The 19,843-nt window shown below is 24.5% G+C and overlaps 2 protein-coding genes across 2 annotated transcripts; one reads left to right on the forward strand and one right to left on the reverse strand.

Annotated features, from left to right (window-relative positions):
• Positions 1–1,050: 1,050 nt before the first annotated feature.
• LOC132920095 (bridge-like lipid transfer protein family member 3B) lies at positions 1,051–14,890 on the forward strand. The gene is made up of 19 exons (XM_060982170.1): positions 1,051–1,358; positions 1,439–1,640; positions 2,097–2,285; positions 3,836–4,061; positions 4,145–4,311; positions 4,385–4,544; positions 4,623–4,988; positions 5,124–5,216; positions 5,302–5,489; positions 5,575–5,815; positions 6,877–6,985; positions 7,098–7,356; positions 7,423–7,671; positions 7,733–8,013; positions 9,062–9,296; positions 9,385–9,519; positions 10,776–11,036; positions 11,104–11,432; positions 11,511–14,890. Exons 1-19 carry the CDS (start codon positions 1,315–1,317, stop codon positions 11,635–11,637), a joined length of 3,861 nt encoding a protein of 1,286 aa, XP_060838153.1. The 5' UTR covers positions 1,051–1,314; the 3' UTR covers positions 11,638–14,890.
• Positions 14,891–15,769: 879 nt separating this feature from the next.
• LOC132920096 (peroxiredoxin-like) lies at positions 15,770–18,186 on the reverse strand. Its single transcript, XM_060982171.1, has 8 exons — positions 17,963–18,186; positions 17,796–17,894; positions 17,264–17,345; positions 16,592–16,736; positions 16,394–16,529; positions 16,192–16,320; positions 16,029–16,134; positions 15,770–15,958 (listed from the first exon to the last, which is right to left on the reverse strand). Exons 2-8 carry the CDS (start codon positions 17,826–17,828, stop codon positions 15,870–15,872), a joined length of 720 nt encoding a protein of 239 aa, XP_060838154.1. The 5' UTR covers positions 17,829–17,894; positions 17,963–18,186; the 3' UTR covers positions 15,770–15,869.
• Positions 18,187–19,843: the final 1,657 nt, after the last annotated feature.

Here is a 19,843-nt window from a genome sequence, read left to right on the forward strand (position 1 = left end):
CAACCTAGGAACATAAGGAACTAGGTGCCGTAATATTAAAATTAATATAAGTAAATTACTTTAATAAATATATTAGGGACGAGTCCCTCAAAGTTAATAGAGGGCCAATTTTCTAAACTTAAAAATCTAGTGAACCAAAGCATAGAAGCCAAAAAAGTCATTAAAATTTAAAATTTATAATTCGGTATCATTCATTTATTTATATTTACATGTTTTAATTTGCGATTCGAGGATGTGTAGATAATTAAACTCTTGCAGATAATAGTTAAACAAAATCGACTTAATACTAATAAATTCTCAGGTCCGTATACCGCTTAGGCTATTAAGGCTAAAGCCTAGGGCGGCAAATTTTAACAGTCGAAACGAAATAGCTTTTTTTTTAGGTGGTAAATTTATTTCAGCCTACGTGTGGCAAAAACCTTAATCCGGCCCTGTAAATTCTTATTCTACCATAAACTGCATAAGTTCTATTTTCATTTTATGCTTTTTAGCGTACTGTAGGTAACACTAAAAACAAAAAAATAATAAAACCAATAGCTAACATGGCACTACGATGACGGAAACAACTAAATTAATAAAATAAAATAAGAAGGTACATAGGTACGTCTATTAACTTTGTTAGCTATCTCTCTATAAATACATTAATTATATAATAGACTTTTAATGATTTAGCTTTAGTTCAATAGGTACCTACTCGATAAGACGATAAAAATCTAATATTTTACGTAAAATATATTATGTAGGTAATAAGATAAAATACAGATAAACGCTAAAATCTTATAAAGTTATTTGAAAATATAATGTATCACGAGTTAGATAATATATGGGGAACGAATACGGCTCGCGGACCATCAGTTTTCCGTCTCTGCCTATAATAGTATAATATGTATATTATGGTTCTTATTGTTTTGTTTTTTAATATAGGTATTTAAGATTAACTAATAATTAGCTATTTGTTATTAGCTGTGACGATTTTTATCAATACAAAATAAATCAGCTGATAACCCGATAAGCTAAAGTCATTTGATAACTACTGATAGCACTTGCCAGTTGCCACTTGCCAGCACTCCATAGTCCACATTACGTCTTCCCAACAGGCGTGAGGCACTGAGGCGTTTAGTAACCACTACTTATTACTACGTATAGTGTACATGTATATAATATTTCAAATTTATTTCTATAGACATTAAAATGTTATTAATTTGTAATATTATGGTGTTATACAACCAAATATCAAATATGTGAATACTGCAAGTCGACATTTAAATTTTTGTACACTAGTTTTAGAATATTTAAATCTGTCAAATTACAGAAATGGCTTCAGTTCTTAAAAAGCAAATTTTAAAACAACTATCAAGGTGAGTTTTAAAAATTGACAGTTTTTTTAAAATACTTTTCTTTGGTTTTGTTATGTATTAAATGTATGATTAAAATGTAGGTTTACCAAAGGCCTGAGAGAAGAAGACATCAATTTGAGTACGTTTAAAGGTGAAGGTGAATTGACATCTCTGGAACTTGATGAAAATGCTTTAATGGATGTATTAGATGTACCATATTGGGTACGAATAACCAGTGCCAAATGTGATAGAGTTTTCTTTCAGGTTCCATTCATGGCAATCAAGAAAGTTCCTATGTCCTTGGTAATATATTATAATATCAATATTTTGATATTTGTTTAGAAATAAAGAATGGTTATATAATGTACATGCATATTATTGACAAGTATAGAATTTAATTATTTAATAATATTGGTCATTTAAAACTAGAAATTAATGATTTAAAAATAAAATGGGTTTGTGTATATATTTACGATCAAACCAGGGTACAGAAAACAAACGGTTAAGGTTAAAATTATTAAAAACCAAAGGTTGGTTATACCTATATTGGTCTGGGCAATTTTAAATTTGATATAAAGATTAAAATACAAGTTGATACATTTTATTTGTATATTTATCATAGCTTATTCTTATATTGTTTTTATATTAAATTATAACAATTTATAGAAAAATCATTCACATTAAAATAACTTTTAAACAATAAATATTTTAATTTGATGAACATTTTTTTATAAGTAATTATATCATGATGTTTTATAGACTTTAGATAAAGTTTCGGTTGAAATCGAGACTTGTGACAATGTTGAATCAATGGCAATGAGGGAAAATGTTCAGACTGTACAACCGGGAAAATATAAATTTATTAATCAAGTTATTGATGGTATGACTATACAAATCAATGAAGTTAATATTACTTTTAGAGATCCTGCTTTTCATGCTTCTGTTCAGGTAAAACTTTTTTTTAAATAATTTTTCTCCCATAGACATAAAAAATAAAATTCCATAATAATCTCTTTATCTATTTACTTTTAACTCAACTAAGCTTTTAAAACTATATTGTGTTAATAGTAATTATTATCTTTTTATTTTTAATTATTGAGATAATGTATTTAGTTATTATACCTATTTAGAAAGTTGTTATAATAGAAAAAAAAAGTTTTTTAGATAACTATCATGTATAATACATATTATAATAATATATTAATTGATTAGGTTACAAAAACGGTATAAATTAATTTTTATCAATTAGATTAAAAATTATTATATTTTAAAATTAAATTACTTAATTTTTGAACATGTTTACTATATATTTTATAATATGTTTATTTTCAAATAATTTTCGATGTTGAATGTAGATAACATAATTTGCAATAGATAGATAAAATAAAATGAAATAAAGGAGATTCAAAAAAAAGTTCATAATATTTGTAACCCACTGATAAGTTATAACTACAGCGCGGATTTCTATGCAATTGCATATTTTTTTCCTTTTAATATTTTTGGATTTTTGTCAGTTATCTCCACGAATCATCATAATTTGAAGCTAATGGTGAAATTTTTTTTTGCATATTGCTGCATATTTAAAGGTTATTGTATATTTTTGCATATTTTGGCAAAATTCAAAATTTATTGCATATTGAAATGAAAATTTAAAAAAATGTATAAAATAATATTTTGTTAAGTAGAAAAATTAAAACTAAATTTCATAGTCACTAAATAATAATTTATATATATATTTAGTTATAACTTATAAGATAAATAATCGATTACGACGTAAACTTCAACTATGCCCCATTAACTTCAGTTGACGTTGAACATTCGTTCTCAGTCTTTAAAAATATGTTAATCGATAAATGACACAGCTTCACAGAAGAAAAACTTGAAATGCATATGATTATTCATTTTAATAATAAATACAATTTTAAAAATAAATTAAGTTCAGAAAATTCCCTAAATTTTTTTTTATTTATTATTTAAGTAATTAATTATTATAAGTTTTATTGTAAATTTTAAATAAATAAAAAATTCTTGCATATTTTTACATATTTTCTTGATTTTAACTGCATATTTTTTGTATATTTTCATGATTTTTACTGCATATTATATGTCATATGTCGATACTTTTAAGTGCATAAAAATCCGCGCTTTAGTTATAACTTGTGGTGGAGGATTTTATAGAGGGTTCATAATAATGCAACATGTTTCAAATATATATTTGTTTTATAATAATTAATTATACAATTTTTAAGTATCAGGTTAGTGTACACAAACTAATTAATCTGAGTATGTAGTTTATTATATTTATGAGACTATTTTCTTATTTTAAAAATACAAAAAGTTAATGATAGTTGATTAATGATATTGATATAAAAAAATATATATTGTATACTTAAAATATAAATATAAACATTTTAAATATTTATTTATATTAATTGTATAATTAATAACTTTAAACCAGCATCTATAAAATATCAATTAAATTAATTTTTGTATTTTAGATTTTGAAAATATTAGTTCAATCTAAATCTCCTAACTGGGAGTCTACAAATCTTAAAACAACAAGACTAAAAAATGAACAGAAAACTCAAATATTGATATTTAAAGAGTTGACTTGGCAGATGATACGAATTGAATTATATTCTACTAATGATCGAAATAAACCTCCTATTAAATTATTCACAAATGATATAATTTGCCGGTTAACTATTAAAAAGAGACTTTCAGGTAGTTAAATATTAAATTATGATAATTTTAGTATTTTTCTAATTCAATTAATAAAAAACTATATAATTTCCAAACTACTGTAGATTGTTTCATTTTGGGATGCAAGTTAGCAATTTTAATTGAAGAGTTATTGTGCGTTTTCACTGATTCTCAAATGAAAGCAGCACTTCATTACATAGATTCATTAGCTGGTGTTGTAAAAAAATCAACAGATCTTTCTCGCAAGAAAAAAGCAATTAGAAAACTTGAAGTAAATTATTAATACAATTAATACAACTTTTATAAATATATTCTACACAATAATGTATGTGTATACTTTTTAGTGTTTACCTGAATATCAAGCTCAACTAGATCAGGAAAAGAGAGGAAAATTTGTATCAAGTTCAAAAAGTTCATGTTTATTTAGTTTTCATGATGTAATTGAAACATCATATCATTTTGTTGCGCAGAAAATTAATCTTCATCTTAGTGATGATCCTGGAAGTAAGATATGTCTTGTTAGGATTTTAATTTAATTGTGATATAAATTAAAGTTATAACTAAAATATTTTAATGATTTAGGTCGTTCTTTACATCCAGATTTACAAAAAGGTGGTTCAATACAAATTGAAGTAACTTGTTTTCAAGTTGATCTATATCCTTATCATTTGGCTGATAGTGATCGATTACATTGGGGTCTTTACAAAAAAGCAAGTTCATCTTTTTTTCAATGGTTAAAAGATTCCCAGTCTGAATTTTGGGAAAATCTGTGTACATTAACGAGAGAAAATTTCCAAATTCCTGATATTCAAAAAGGAAATGTTACTAAATATTTAAAAGCTCAATATTCAAAGCTGATGACAAGTTGTACAGTTCTAAGAATGTCTGACTTCGTTGTATTTAGAGTCCAGTCCGGAAAAAAACAAGATCAGATTGCTTTTATCAAAGGTATTTATAAGTTAAATATAAATATATTTAACAATTAGTAAATTAACTTGTTAACAGTATACAATACAGTTGTCAAAAAAAAAAAAAAAAAATATTGTTCAAATATTCATTACAATTTGTATTACTATACTTTAGGTGATAAGGAACGTCATAAATTACCTCATGATTCTAAAGTAATTCATGCAGAATTTACATATTATTATTATCCTGGAGATGTTGCATTCCCTTGTAAGTCATGTTTTCATTTGCATAGTAAAAAAAGTAATAAAATAGTAAATAAAAATTATTGAATATTTTTTAAAATTATTTTCAGTGCCCCCATCAAAATTTTATGCACAATTAAATCCAGTTCAAATGAACTTTGACGCATTAACTGTACTATGGTTAAATACGTTTGCATTAAATGTCTATAAATCACTAATGACTACTAATGTTGCAAATCAAGATAATTTAGGCAGTATAATTTATTTTGACATTCTTGTCGAAGCAATTATGCCTCGTGTAAGTAATTAGTGATAAAAAATATTAGCTATTTTCAAGATGTTATTAAAAATCTTTTGTTCTATAAACAAATATTATCTTACAGCTTATATTTGAAGAAGAAAAACTTTGTAATAATCAAAAGGATCGTCCCAAGTCATTAAATTTACAAACTAGTCGAGCTACTTTGAGTAATGTTCGTAGTAATGAACATGGCATGTCAAGATCTGATTTAGCTAATTGTGTTAATGGTTTGCAATTTGCATCTCTTTTCTATTCTTCTGAATACCCAGCAAAAGAGGGAGATTATCATCCTGTAACAGAAAAATTATTAAACCATGCTCAAGGTAATAAAAACTAAGGAAATCACTCATCTGTAAAATGAACCTTATCATAGAGTAGATCATTGTATTAAAAACTACTGTTTAAAATTAAAGATTGAAATATATTTTTTATTCCAAATATAATGACAGAGAAAATAAATAATAATAATTCTGCTCAAAATCTAATACAAATATAAATATTAATATTGATCTATAACATTAGGTTATATGTACTATTTAGTAGTAAAATGTGGTTATTAATATTAAATAATATTTATCTTGTAAATTAAAATACTAATTTCAGTTGTTTTTTTTCTAATGAAGAATACTTACATTTTAGAATAATGATGTAGTTTTATTTTATTTACATTTTTTAATGGGCTATTAGATAAATTATTAATTTAACTTAAGGAGGGTTAATCCCATTTTTTTTTTTATATTAAAATAAACCTTTTTTTTTTGTTTGAATCACGGGATTGGGTAAAGATTGCTGAATCATGTTTGAATTTTTCATGCATTTCTTAAGAAATAAATTGTTACACTATTTTGAAATTAAACTTAAAAATTAGATTTTTAAATTTTTAATATTAAGAATTTTAAAATATTAATTATATTGTAATTAAAAATAAATTTAAAATGTAAGAACATCTTTCTTAAGTAAATAGTTACACAAATTCAATATATTTTCAGACATTTTATTAGACAGATAGGTTAGTTAATACAATTGTTAAAAAATTTATACTTTTGACTCCCCCCTCCCTAAAAAAAGAGCATTCTGCTATTTCTTTTAGATGCATTTAAATAAATTACCTATATTAATGCCTTAAAAACAGTCTAACAGTCTGTATAGAATTTACTTAATACTAAAATATATAATTTTTAATTAATGAATAATGATGTAGTAAACTTAAATAAATATCATTAAATTTATACTACAATTCATATTTTGTTATTAAGGTTAAATAAGGTTTTCCCTTTTAAACCAAAAAACTGCTTCTCTGACTCAGACATACCTGAATTGAAATTTTGTGTATGATTTACTTAAATAATTTTTACTAACAAAATTAAAACTTATGTTGGTTTAGATAATGATGATGTACGAGCTTACCCTAATAATATAACAGTTTCTTCATTAGAAGAGTTCATAAAAGAATTAAGCCAAGAACTTTTATGGATTGAAGCTAAAGATATTTGGTATGTTGAGTATTCATTTTAAAAATAAATTAGATATTTTATAGATTATTAATGTAATATGTAATTGTAGATATTTATTTTTAAGATTAACTTATTTTAATATGTATACTAGGTGTGTACGATTAGATCCTGTTTGGGGTGATTTTTATGGTGCCAGAGCTGTTGGATCTACACCAGTACCTTTTCTTGAAGCATTTCCCCTAACCTTATGGGTTCAGCCACCTACCCTTACACCAAAATCTGAAGTTTTTAATAGGAACTTAAAATATGGGGATATGACAGTGTTATGTTATGTTCCAAATTTAATTAGCATACAAATCAATCATTTTCAATATCTTTTTCTTTTGCGTGTTGCTGATGCAGTAGATGAAGTAATTATTTATTTTTTATAATATAATATAGAAAAGATAATATAATAAATATTTATTTATATTTAGCTTGCTACATATATTGTTGCTGATCAACATAATATAGTGGGAAGTAAAAAGAGTGGATCATTTGTATTTGCTGCACTATTTGCTCAAGTTGAAATAACATTTGTCACTAGTGCTCAGTTAGATATAATGGGAAAATCTGGAGGTGTTGATGATGTAAGCTCAAGTGTTGTAGCAGATTCATCAAGTATAGCGACTCAAAGTGGTCATAGTGCACAATTGAGCAATAACATACAAACCACTACTTATGAGGTTTGATATTTTTAAAAAATTTTTAGGTTTAGATTATTAAAATATTTAATTTTTTTTTAAGGATGTTGGATATGTGTACGATATGAGCCAAGCTTTCAGAATACCAATGGCTATATCTGAAGCCAGTTCTAAAAGAAAAGAATTTATGTCGCAAAAGTCAGCGTCTGTTGTGTATGATAATGTCAAAGAAATGTCTCAAATAAAAATGGCTGAATCAATTACGTCAGATATAAATTTACCAACTTTCAAAGGCATGAAGAAACGTTGGTTTAATTTTGGAGCATCTGTTGATCTCACAGGAAAACAAAATATAGACGATTTTAATGATAATGTTTCTGTTAGGTAAATAACAGTTCATTAAATAACTACAACACTAGCATTCATTTTTTTTCTACCTTTCGTATAATATTAAAACAAATACATTTTGTACTTTCACAATTACAACTATCTGGTGAATGTTTTCTATACATTTGTCAGATAATTATAGGATTTTGAGTATTTTAATTTTTTAAGAAGTTATTATTGATTAAAAATAAATTTATTAAGTTCCATTTAAACATGATTATTTTGATAACAAATGTAAAAACTATCCAGCACATGAAATATCTTTCTTTATAAAACATACATAGACTCATTTGCCCTAAACCAATATTTTCTAAATTTTTCTTCCACTGGACCCCATAAAACAATTGATTGCAGGTTCCTCAATAAAAATTAAAATAAAATACAATAATAAATAATAATGATAATTATATTGCTTTATTTTCTTAAGTTAATGTATGTTTTTATGATATTAAATTAAATTAATAAGAAAAATAAATGTATGAATATATAATTTGTATAGTTGTTAAAAAAAAAAGTTCAATGTGATGGGTAATGTTGTTTCTTCAATACTAAATCGGGTATAAATATATTAGGATCTATTTAAGATTGTTGGATTCGTAAATTTTATTTTATTTTATTTGTAATTTATTTCTATGTTTATGTTTAGTATAAACATGAATTGAAAATCCTTTTTCAGAAAAGTACGTTCTTAAAAATTTTCAATTATTTGTTGTTTTTGATATTTCTGAATAGTCTTGTATTAAACTCAATGGTACATATATATTTTCCAGTGTAATAAGAATATTACATTGGTATTTTTGTTTTTACATATAATATTTTCAATTTACATTCACGGACCCCTCAGCTATACATGTGGACCCCTATGTGTACATGGTTCACAGTTTGGGAAACACTGCTTTAAACTGAACCAGATAGTCATAAACGAGAAATTACCTTTGTTATATTATACAAGAAACAGAGAAAATGAATGTTGACATAATGGCATCTTAATAGAATATATTTTTGTTTAAGCTTTATGATATTAATAAGTAAAAACAAATTTTAGATCTGATATGAGCTCAGATAGTGAAAGTTTAATGGACTTGAGCTTAGACACAAATGATGGTGCTGATGTAATGTTTAAGTTTCCTTCAGCACAAAGACCAAAAGGTGGATTTATTAAAAATATTGAATTGGCTTCTGAAGCATTTGATGATATTTTTGGAGGAGGAGAATTAACCCCACCAACCACTTCTAGTGAAAGGGATTCAATTGGAAGTTCTATTAAACGAAAAGATTTGGTAAAATAAATTTGATAGTGTCATATATTCATGTCATAAATTAATTGTTTTAAATGGTAATGTACCTAATATTCAATTTTTATTTCAGATTGCTATAACTACTCTGAAATTTGGACGAGTTGAAATTCTACATCAATCAGAAGGTCTCAATTCGGTTGTTAAATTACAAGTCACAAATGTTAGTACAGAAGAATGCCCATATATTCCATGGGATGAATTTCAGGTATCTTATTACATTTTTATTCGTGTGCAATATTTGTTTTCTTATTTTTATTAAATCTTTTAATTTTTTTCTCTTAAAAACCTCTGCATGTCTCTATTAATCAGGTTAAAAGAATATATTACTCTTAAATCCAGCAAGGGAGTTGGCTCTTCATTTGAATATATAACTAAATGTTATGTAAGAAATGTTTTAAAATATATTTATAACAGGGATATCGAATTAATATATCAACAATTTAACACTGTTTGGCCATTATTAGTTTGATCTTATAAATTATAAATTCTAATTTAATATCATGAATTGCTTGAGAATTAAATTTTCAAGTATTTAAGTATACAGAAAGCGTTTTAAAATTTAAAATTGATTTATTAATTGGTTTAAATTTGGCTATTTTGATATTTATTTCATATACTTTAACTTAATTTGTTTATAATAAAAATGTATCAATATTATAACTTGTGTAGAATGTTGCATCCTTTTAAAAGAATATTGAACTTCACTGAGAAAACTTAAAATGTTTAAGAGGGTTGTTATTAATGTATAAACTATAATTGCATGATCATTATTGAGTTTAATGTTCACTTTGTTTTAATTTTATCATTTGCCTTTGGAATGCAATGGGTGTGCTTACACAAATAATTTGCTGTTCATTTCACAGCATAAGAAGGTACTCATAATAACTAATTTCTGGATTAATTTGTTTTTTCGATCTTTATGACTCATTTATTTTATTATCAGGAGCTAATAAACAATATTTATTGTTTATTTATAAAAAAAATTTCCTAATTTAAAAGATCGACAAAACAACAAATAATATAGTAGCACACATAATATTAGAATAGTTAGATAACATTGTTATATTATATTAGATTTTAGGCGCAACTAAAACTCAAATATTATAAAATAAAAATTATAATTTCTTATTTTTTTAATGAATTTTGTAATTTTATATTTGATAAACTTTGTTTTATCAATTTCCGCTGTATTACTGTTTAAGATATGACTTATGAATTAGGTATGAGTATGATAAACAAAAAATCATAATAATCTCATTTTTATATTTTACAAATTAATTTATAATTATAGCCATACATACATTAGGACTATGTAAAGCAGAAGAATTGCTATAAAACATATTAGAGATGTTAAATATTCCTATTACTGAGCTCTAGTAGCGCCTAAAATTTGATTATTTATTATAACTGAAAATTAAACATAAAATTTATTGTATAAAAATATATGCATTTATTGACTAGGACAAATTTACAACCAGAACACGAGATTGGAACGAAGTTGAAGGTGTTGCAGGTTTACCACAGATACCCAGGGTAATGGTTCGATTAGAACACAATATTATGCCTAAACGTGATGAAAAACTGATTAATGTCGATGAATGGAAAAATGATAATGTTACTGCTAAGATTAACAATGTTTTTTTATCATTAAATTCAAACTCATTAACTAGTTTAGCGGACTTTTTTGTTGACGAACATCCATCAAAAGCATTGCCATTTGAGGTCAGAAAAAATAACTTATTAATAATATTATCTAAAATAAAAGTTTAAATTGTCTTTATTTTTATAGGCAACTATTGAAAACACAACCATAAAACTGTGTAGTCCAACTCAAAATGATGCTTTACAAGATGAAACAAGCATAAAACCAACTGATACGGAAATTCATCTTAGTAGGTTGAAAGTCGAACGCACTAATGATGGTTTGGTTTGTGTGGAACCAATAAAAGAAAATTGTGATAGTCCTGATAGTGGTAATCAGCAAATAGAAATGATGGAAGAATTTAAAAAAATTACTATTGAAAATGAATACCTTCATAGAAAACTGGGTACTCTTGAACGATTAAAAGAAGAGAATTTAGAATTGCGTAGGTTTCAAGAAGAAAACAAAAATCTAAAGTTAGTATTGTAGTATTATTTTGTAATTTTGATATTAATATTTATTAATATTATTATACATGATTAATTTATTCACAGAATATTGTTAAGTGAAGCACAAGATAACATTAGCAAGTTATTGGGAGAAAAACAAAATCTGTTGGATCAAGTACATGTTCTAAAAGAGCCAAAGACTAATATGATAGTGACGTCTTCGAAAAGATAGCGTACGTGTTGGTGCTTTACTTGCACGAACGATAGATCACCAGTATGACTGTTATAAAACAAGGGTTTGTATTTATATTGTTGTTTCGTGTTATTGTTATTTGATATACTTTTTTATATAGTAGTATAAGTTTGAAAACATGGGTACAGTATCTGATTATTTAATATCATATTCTCCATGATCTCAAAACAAAAAATTAATGGTTAAAAGTAATTCAAGTAACAACATCTATATGAATTGTTATTCGTTGATAAGTAATTGTACTTATATTATTTGATACTTACAATTTTCAAATGTGACATAGTTGTGGTATCAGCAATTAAACATTTTTCTATTTTTATTTATATTGGTTGCAAAATATTTTTCTTTAATTTTCTCCTATGCATATCTTATATCTGTTTAAATGTCTTATTATTTAGAGAAAAGTGCAAAATTCAGTACATTTATGTTTGATGAATTAATTTTATGTATACATTAAATCTGTGTGTTATAAGTAAATATGATTGATAATCACAATTGTTTTATTAAATTTTTAATACTGGTTTGAACTGAGATAACCATACTTTTAACTATATGTAGGAATAATGATGCTGCTTTAATGTTTTCAAAATTATAGTTTAAAGACTTTTCTGGTTTATTATTAATTAGGTAAAAGACAAAAATATGTACAGTGTTTAAAATATGCAAATATTGAAGTTGAATTCTTGTATTTTCTGTGATTTCGATGATAAATATCATATAATATAATATAATATAGGTACTTTATACATATTTTATATCTTAAACTAATATATGATGAACTATCATCACATTTTGTTATATAATTTTACTTTGCTGATTTTATTCATCTTCTTATTCCTATAATTATTTACCTATAATAAATATATAGAGTAATTCTAACCACCCATATAAATATAAATATAACATATTACATTTATATGCCTAATGTCTATGTTACCAACAAACACTCATTATCTTAAACAACTTTAACATTTTTAAAACATTTATATGATTTGAAATCATTACATAACTTTTTTTTTAAAAAGATTATATTTTTACATAATAAGTTTCAACAAAATACTTTTTATTGTGTTGTTATAAATTAAAATTATGTAAAAAAAATATTTTTAAATCTGAGAAGAGCAATGGAATGAATGTATTGATTTTTAAAAATGTTAATACTATCTGAGATAATGATTAATGAGTGTTTACTGTTAAAAGAATTAATCTTTATATAAGCAAAAATAATTTGGATCTAACTTCTATTTTAAATTAATTTATATTTTAATTTTTAAGCAATACAAGAGAATGCTTATGTTTCAAAATACATATTTTATTGAGTAGGTTATGTTATAAGACTGGTTTCATCTTAATATACTTTAAATAAAATATTTGAAAAAAATATGTTTATTGTGATTGAATTTATTTTAAAATATTTTATGCATTGGTTTTTGTGATGTTAATTGTAAAATAATACATTAATACTCTATATTATTTAACCATTATATTTAACTTCATTAAATTACAATATTACATTATTTATAGCATGTCTCATGTTTTGTTTTAAAATTAAAAACCAAACTTCTTTAATAGGTACCATTACTTTAAAAAATTTAGTATATTGTTTGATACTCTGTGTAATGGTGCTGTTACTAATTACTATTGTTTCTATATTTCTTTTAAATACTTGATTCTTATAATTTTTTATTTGTATTTCATTGGCTGGCAGGTATCAAATGTGTCTAATACCATTTTGTTTTTACATTATGACCTGTCTGTCCAAAGACATTTGACCCTTTTCATATTTTTATTAAATTTTTTAATTATAATTGTCTAACCTAAAATTAATTGATATAGTTACATTTTTGATTAAGTCTTATATAAAATGTACAAAACTAATTTATTTATTATTATTATTATTATTATTTTTTTTGCATAAATAAGCTTATCTTATTTCCAAGTCATATAACATTATTCATCCTATCCTATAGATAAACGAATACTCACTTTAAATTCAAAGTAATTCGCTATTTAAATTAAATATAATTTATTATTTAATCTATTTGAACTGAAAGATTTAAACTAGATCCATATTTGACAGGCATTTTTAAATAAATACTAATCATTATATATAATTTAAACAATGTTATACCCACACATATCTCAATTTGTCCATGTATGAGAAGGTTAATTAAGAATTTTAGATTTTATACTACAACATAATTCATTTAAGGAATGAAACATTTTAAATTTTAAAATACTATTCACATTAAATCCAAATAAAAATATAGGTACTATATTAATTTCTTTTTCGAGATGAGTGAAATTAACTGACACCATTTTTTTTTATCTTACCATTATATGTATACATATAAAATAATATTTTTTTTTTTTTACTATTATATATTAGACTTTTAATTTTGGGAATGGATGTGCTTTGACTCCTTTCTGCTAAATATGCACACTATACATAATTATGTAGACATCCGTGTTTGTATACATTTCTTGTTTGAAATAGAATTCTTTTCAATATGTTTATTTGAATTACATCTTAATTAAAATTATTTATTGTTATCGCACTTATTATAAATCATGATTTGGTTTTCACTCAGTGGCTGTTAGATTATTAATTTTACATAATTTACAAAGTATACTTATTACCTATTTTAGAATTTATTTTAATCAAAGTAATAATTGTATATCTTATATTATTAGTGATATTTTAAATCTTACCTACCTACCACATCTATTACCTGATTTACCAATTCTATTATACTCTGGTTTCTGATGTTTGCCTATCTATTCATTGTTTTCTTTAAATATTTTGTTATTACATGTATTTTTTTTTATATATACTATAAAATATAAATTTTTAATACTGTTATTACGCCTTTTTACTATCATAAGTTTTGTTATATAATCATAGTTTTTTGAAAAAAAACTTAATTATTTGTGTCTATATTTGTTGTGAATTCTATTTAATAAAATTGTATTGTTGATTTAGCACATAAAATAAGACCAGTTGTTACCTATTAAATAATCCATATTTAGATATATCTGGTAATTTAATATTTGTTTGTAATCCTAAACAGGTATCATCAATAAAAAACCAATCCCCTCAGTATTGGTTAAACCAGGATTAAGGGTACCTGTCATTATAAGTTATAAGTGATAATATATTTATGTCATGTGGTTTAAATGAAAGTTACAGATAATGTCTTCAGTATATAAATATATCATAACACTTCACAAATCTCCTTTATTTTTGATTGAGGTCTCATGCTTGATACACTTGTATCATCACTATTCAACAAGAATAATTCATCATTTTGTAATCATTATTTCTTAATATATAATTAAATTTTAAAATTGATAAAGTATACTAATAAATATCCTACTAATATTTATCCTACAGTAAAATATTAATAAAACAAAAATCTGAGTTAAATAAAAAAAAAAGTGTTAGTTATTGCTGAAGAATCATAAAATATCTGTAAATAAGAGGTTTTACTTGATCTTTCTTATAATCAGACATGCTTAAACGAGTTGAGGTACACAATTTCTTTTAGACGGGACAACATTTTTTTTTTTGTGTATCTGTAGTTTTGGGTTTCAAGTTAATAACTTATGTTTTGTTTTCTGTTTGATTTTTTACATATTTCTTATGTTTCTTAATTCTTTCACTTATAACCACATATAACTTAAGTCAAAACTAACATTATACAATATACATCTATATGATGCCAATGTTTTGATATTATTTTAAAATAAATAAAAGAAAATTGCTTTTTTGCTACCATTAAGAATCTAAATACATTTTATAGGATACTGCTGGTAATACAAAATACTAAAACTTTGAGAAAAAAAACTAAATAAATATATTTATCTTTGTCATAGTTGCTCATTATTAATAGTTTAATAAATTAAGATTACCAATTTGATTAAAAATTTAATTAATTTATAATAATCTTAATGATAAGTTACATAAAAATTGTATTAATTTAATAGACCAATAATTTATTAGGCTACTAAATTGTGTTTAAACAACTATTATCTCACTATGTTATATTCATTAGAATATTTTTAATTTTTTTGTGTAACCCAGTATTTAAGTTTAAAAAATTAAGAAAAATCCATGATAATTTCTTTTTTTTTATTGGAAGATAATATTCCTGATTAATTTTAAATACTGTGAAAATAATTTTAGAGTATTTTCAACGTTGAACTATAATTTACTTGTTGACTTTATCAAAATATTCCTTTGAAAGATTTGGATCTGGTTTAATAGTTGGACTATTTGGCTTCCAGTTCATTGGACAAACTAAAATACAAAATCATATTTAAGTAATATAATTAATAATAATTTTAATATTATTTAATAAAATATTTACCTTCTCCATGTTTGTCAACAAATTGGAAAGCTTGAACAAGTCTTAGAACTTCATCTACACTACGGCCTACTGGCAGATCATTAATGGTAATTTGTCTTATTATTCCCTGAAATTATATGATCAAATTAAGCATATTTTATAAAGAATTAAAATTATTATTTACCTTAGGGTCTATAATAAAGAGGCCACGTAATGGTATGCCATCAGGTTCAATAAGAACATCATAGGCTTTAGCAATTTCTTTTTTGTAATCTGATAATAGTGGATAACACAGTCCACCCAAACCACCATGCTATAATTATCCATATAACAAATAAATAAGTAAATATAAAAAATTCAGTTTTTTCTATACAACGCAAACTAACCTTTCGAGGAGTGTTAACAAATGCTAAATGTGAAAAATGTGAGTCACATGAACAGCCAACTACATTTACACCAATTTTTTTAAATTCATCAATGTGATCACTAAATGACACTAATTCAGTAGGACATACAAATGTGCTGGAATCAAACCAAAACAATAATCAGCATATTTTTAATTTATTATAGTAATTGTAGCTTACAAATCCAAGGGATAAAAAAATAAAACCAAGTATTTTCCAGCAAAATCTGATAATTTAATATCTTTTATTTGTCCATCAATAATTGCTTTACCCTCAAATTGTGGTGCAGGTTCTTGTACCTTAACATTGGTCACCGGAGATGAAGCTAAAACACAATAAATATTATTCATTAAAATAATTCATCAGATAAACTTAACAAACAACTCTTAAAATATAATTATCAATATCTAACTAATTATAAATAAATAATAGAATACTGGTCTTATTAATACTGTTAATACTGTTTCATATTTTATACAAATATCAGTTTATATATACATCAATAAATCGACCTTCACTTAACCTTTACTTTGACAACTATGAAGTCTGTATTTATAGGACTGGACTACTCTAAGAATCAATTTTTTGGGGTGAATAACAAGAGAAAAATAAGCAATAACTAAGTCATTTTAAAAACTTTTTTAGTCATCTATAATTTTTTATTTACTTAGATGAGGGGTTCAAAATCATTTAATATGGCTCAACAATAATTCAAATGTATCGAAATTATTTTAATGTAACTATTGAACAATCATTTTTAATATACATAAATAATAACAAAAGCTAAAATTAAATAGAATATACATCCGTGAAATTGAAAAAAAGATTAGTTAATATTCAAATTATGCTTACAAAATGATCGTGTAACTGAATTAGTAATTGCAATTTGATTGAACTTTGGAATGTTCTGGAGATTGTTTTGTGCTAAGCGAACCTGAAATAAATAAACAATTATAACAAATCTATAATTTAATTCCTATCACTTTTCTAAAATGACTAACATTTTTCTTTTTGACTATGATCAGTAGCCAAATCTACAAATTCATCATAATCATACATGATGACATATTAAATCATAATAATATCTCGGGGAAAATTATTGACTAGCAATGGGCAGTGACGGTGTGAACTATTTAAAATAAGTACCCATCCAGAGCTACCCACACACACACAAATACATAAATAATAAATGACTAATGAGTCAGAGATCATTAAGATGCCCACCAAACTTTTACACGAAACAATGGATATTCTCACCGCCATTAGTTGTTAAGAGGAAATGGATACCTAATTTCCTCTTAACAACTAAAAATGAGCTACTACAGAAATGAAGCTTGATAATGCGCTTAGAGAGTAAATTATTAAATTAAAAATGTTGGCTTACTGTTGAAACCGCAGATGCAAGTTTTCTAAACATGATGTCCAATATAATAGTAAATTATCAACTGCGATACAACGTCACTAGAGGCAGACGATTTTGAAACTGAAAAAGATTAAAATTCGTAACTTTAGATACATTAGGCAAGTTATGTAACATAATGAAACACGAACCCTAAGAAAGGATGTCCAGATGACCGTAAATAATAAATATAATATTTCAATACTATAGTAGTTGTATTATATAGTGATATACTGATATGGTCAGTCACTAGATATAGTGAAATGTGAATAGTTCATATGTAGAAAACATTAAATAATACATAGGTTATAGCATAGAACATTATATAGTACGTTCTATGGTTATAGGCTTATAGCCCTAGGTATATTTTGGAAAACTTACAAGATTTTTTTATCAAATCTAAAATCTTATCAACCGGTTGATATGGATTATGGATTAGTGTGTTATTTTTAAACTATTGGATTGACTGGATTGAGCTTATAATCCATTTTTAATAATTTATCTAGTCATCTCATGGACATAATATTATTATTTATGAGTCATAAAGTCATCTAGACACAACTACATATAGCGTCAGAGCAGTAAGCAGTGAGCACTAATTGTCTCAATAAATTATAATTTAAGTCACTGATTTTTCTTCGGTCAATAAAAAGTGATACAGATTTATGGAAAATATTAAGCTTTGACAAGTGAAAGTTTTATCAACGTTATGATTGTCGTCACGGTTATACAACCAATAAATCAATAGGTTTATAAACGAAAAAATATGAAATAATATTCATTATAATTATCAAAAACTAATGCAATACTTTTTTTTATAAATCTGGAAAGCTAAGTTTATTTTTGAAACAAAGGTTTCAATATAAATGATAAATCATGTCAATCAACTACAATTGTAGTTACAATTACAATAATCCACACAAACATTAAATCTTATAACTTATGTATTCTATCTGTGAAGTTTGGCTAAATAATCAAAATAAAAACGGTGTGAATCAAATATATTTTTTTTTTCAAATCTTGCATGGATAAATTCTGTGTTAATCAGAGCTAAATAATAAATATCCATTTGATACTACAATTTTAAAAGACTAAAATTTTATTTATGTAATTGTTATTACTTTTTGCTACTATTGCAACCTTCTTTTACCCTATTATAGGAAGAATATACTATATAGAAATAAAAATAAAAGCTAAATTCAGCTAAATTGTTCTATGCCTATTGCCTATATGGTTTTATATATATACTGTTTCTTAGTTATTGTAATTATGGATGGTCGAATAATAACAAATCAGTATTAAAAGATTTTCATTCATTGATATAAATTATGTATATAATTTAAAGTAATAGTTGGACAAAAAATGATAGTTTATTCAGTTTATTGTTTTAAGAACACTTTATATAATTATAATTTGTCAAAAATGCATGCTTGGCATTTGTTCAAACATTTTAATAATAACTGTCATGTTTGCAATCATTAACCATTATGTTGGGTTCGCGGTGAATTGGTCGCGAACAATTGATCGCCGGTGAATTGGTCGCCGGTGAATTGATCGCGGGCGAATTGATCGCGAATACAATTGGTCGCCAAGATAATTGATCGCCAAACGAACTTTTTTAGTTTTTTAAGTATTTTATTATCCTAGGTATATTACCGAATTTTATGTTTATTATTTTAGAATATTTAAGTATTTTTAAAATTTAATTAATTGACATTATTATTTATTATTTTATTTTATTTATGTGTAATTATTAACTATTAACAATATAATGTATAATTTTTATTTGATTTAATTTTAAATTTTCATTATCGAGTTCGTATCATTATATTGTTATAAGGTATTTATTATTGATATTATATACCCACACGGGCATTATCAGTTTATTTCTGTCGTTTCTAATCACCGCGGCATAATCTCAAATTGTTCGTCAAAAGCCAACGTCTTCTCATTGTTAAATTATCAATACCGTGAAGTCACGTAATTTTATTATTATATAATTGTCAAATTAACTTGTATTATTATTAACCCTT

Source organism: Rhopalosiphum padi, chromosome 2 (assembly GCF_020882245.1).
Source record: "Rhopalosiphum padi isolate XX-2018 chromosome 2, ASM2088224v1, whole genome shotgun sequence".
In the NCBI taxonomy this organism is placed as follows: domain Eukaryota; kingdom Metazoa; phylum Arthropoda; class Insecta; order Hemiptera; family Aphididae; genus Rhopalosiphum; species Rhopalosiphum padi.

What these genes read in the sequence shown, in the direction of transcription:
- LOC132920095 (XM_060982170.1), top strand. Translation starts at nt 1,315, where the DNA reads ATGGCTTCAGTTCTTAAAAAGCAAATTTTAAAACAACTATCAAG. An exon ending in CTTTTCATGCTTCTGTTCAG is followed by an intron (nt 2,286 to 3,835) that starts GTAAAACTTTTT and finishes TTTGTATTTTAG; the next exon opens with ATTTTGAAAATATTAGTTCA. An exon ending in ATTGAAGCTAAAGATATTTG is followed by an intron (nt 6,986 to 7,097) that starts GTATGTTGAGTA and finishes TATGTATACTAG; the next exon opens with GTGTGTACGATTAGATCCTG.
- LOC132920096 (XM_060982171.1), bottom strand. Translation starts at nt 17,828, where the DNA reads ATGTTTAGAAAACTTGCATCTGCGGTTTCAACA. An exon ending in TTTTTTTATCCCTTGGATTT is followed by an intron (nt 16,530 to 16,591) that starts GTAAGCTACAAT and finishes GTTTGATTCCAG; the next exon opens with CACATTTGTATGTCCTACTG. An exon ending in TCTTTATTATAGACCCTAAG is followed by an intron (nt 16,135 to 16,191) that starts GTAAATAATAAT and finishes ATATAATTTCAG; the next exon opens with GGAATAATAAGACAAATTAC.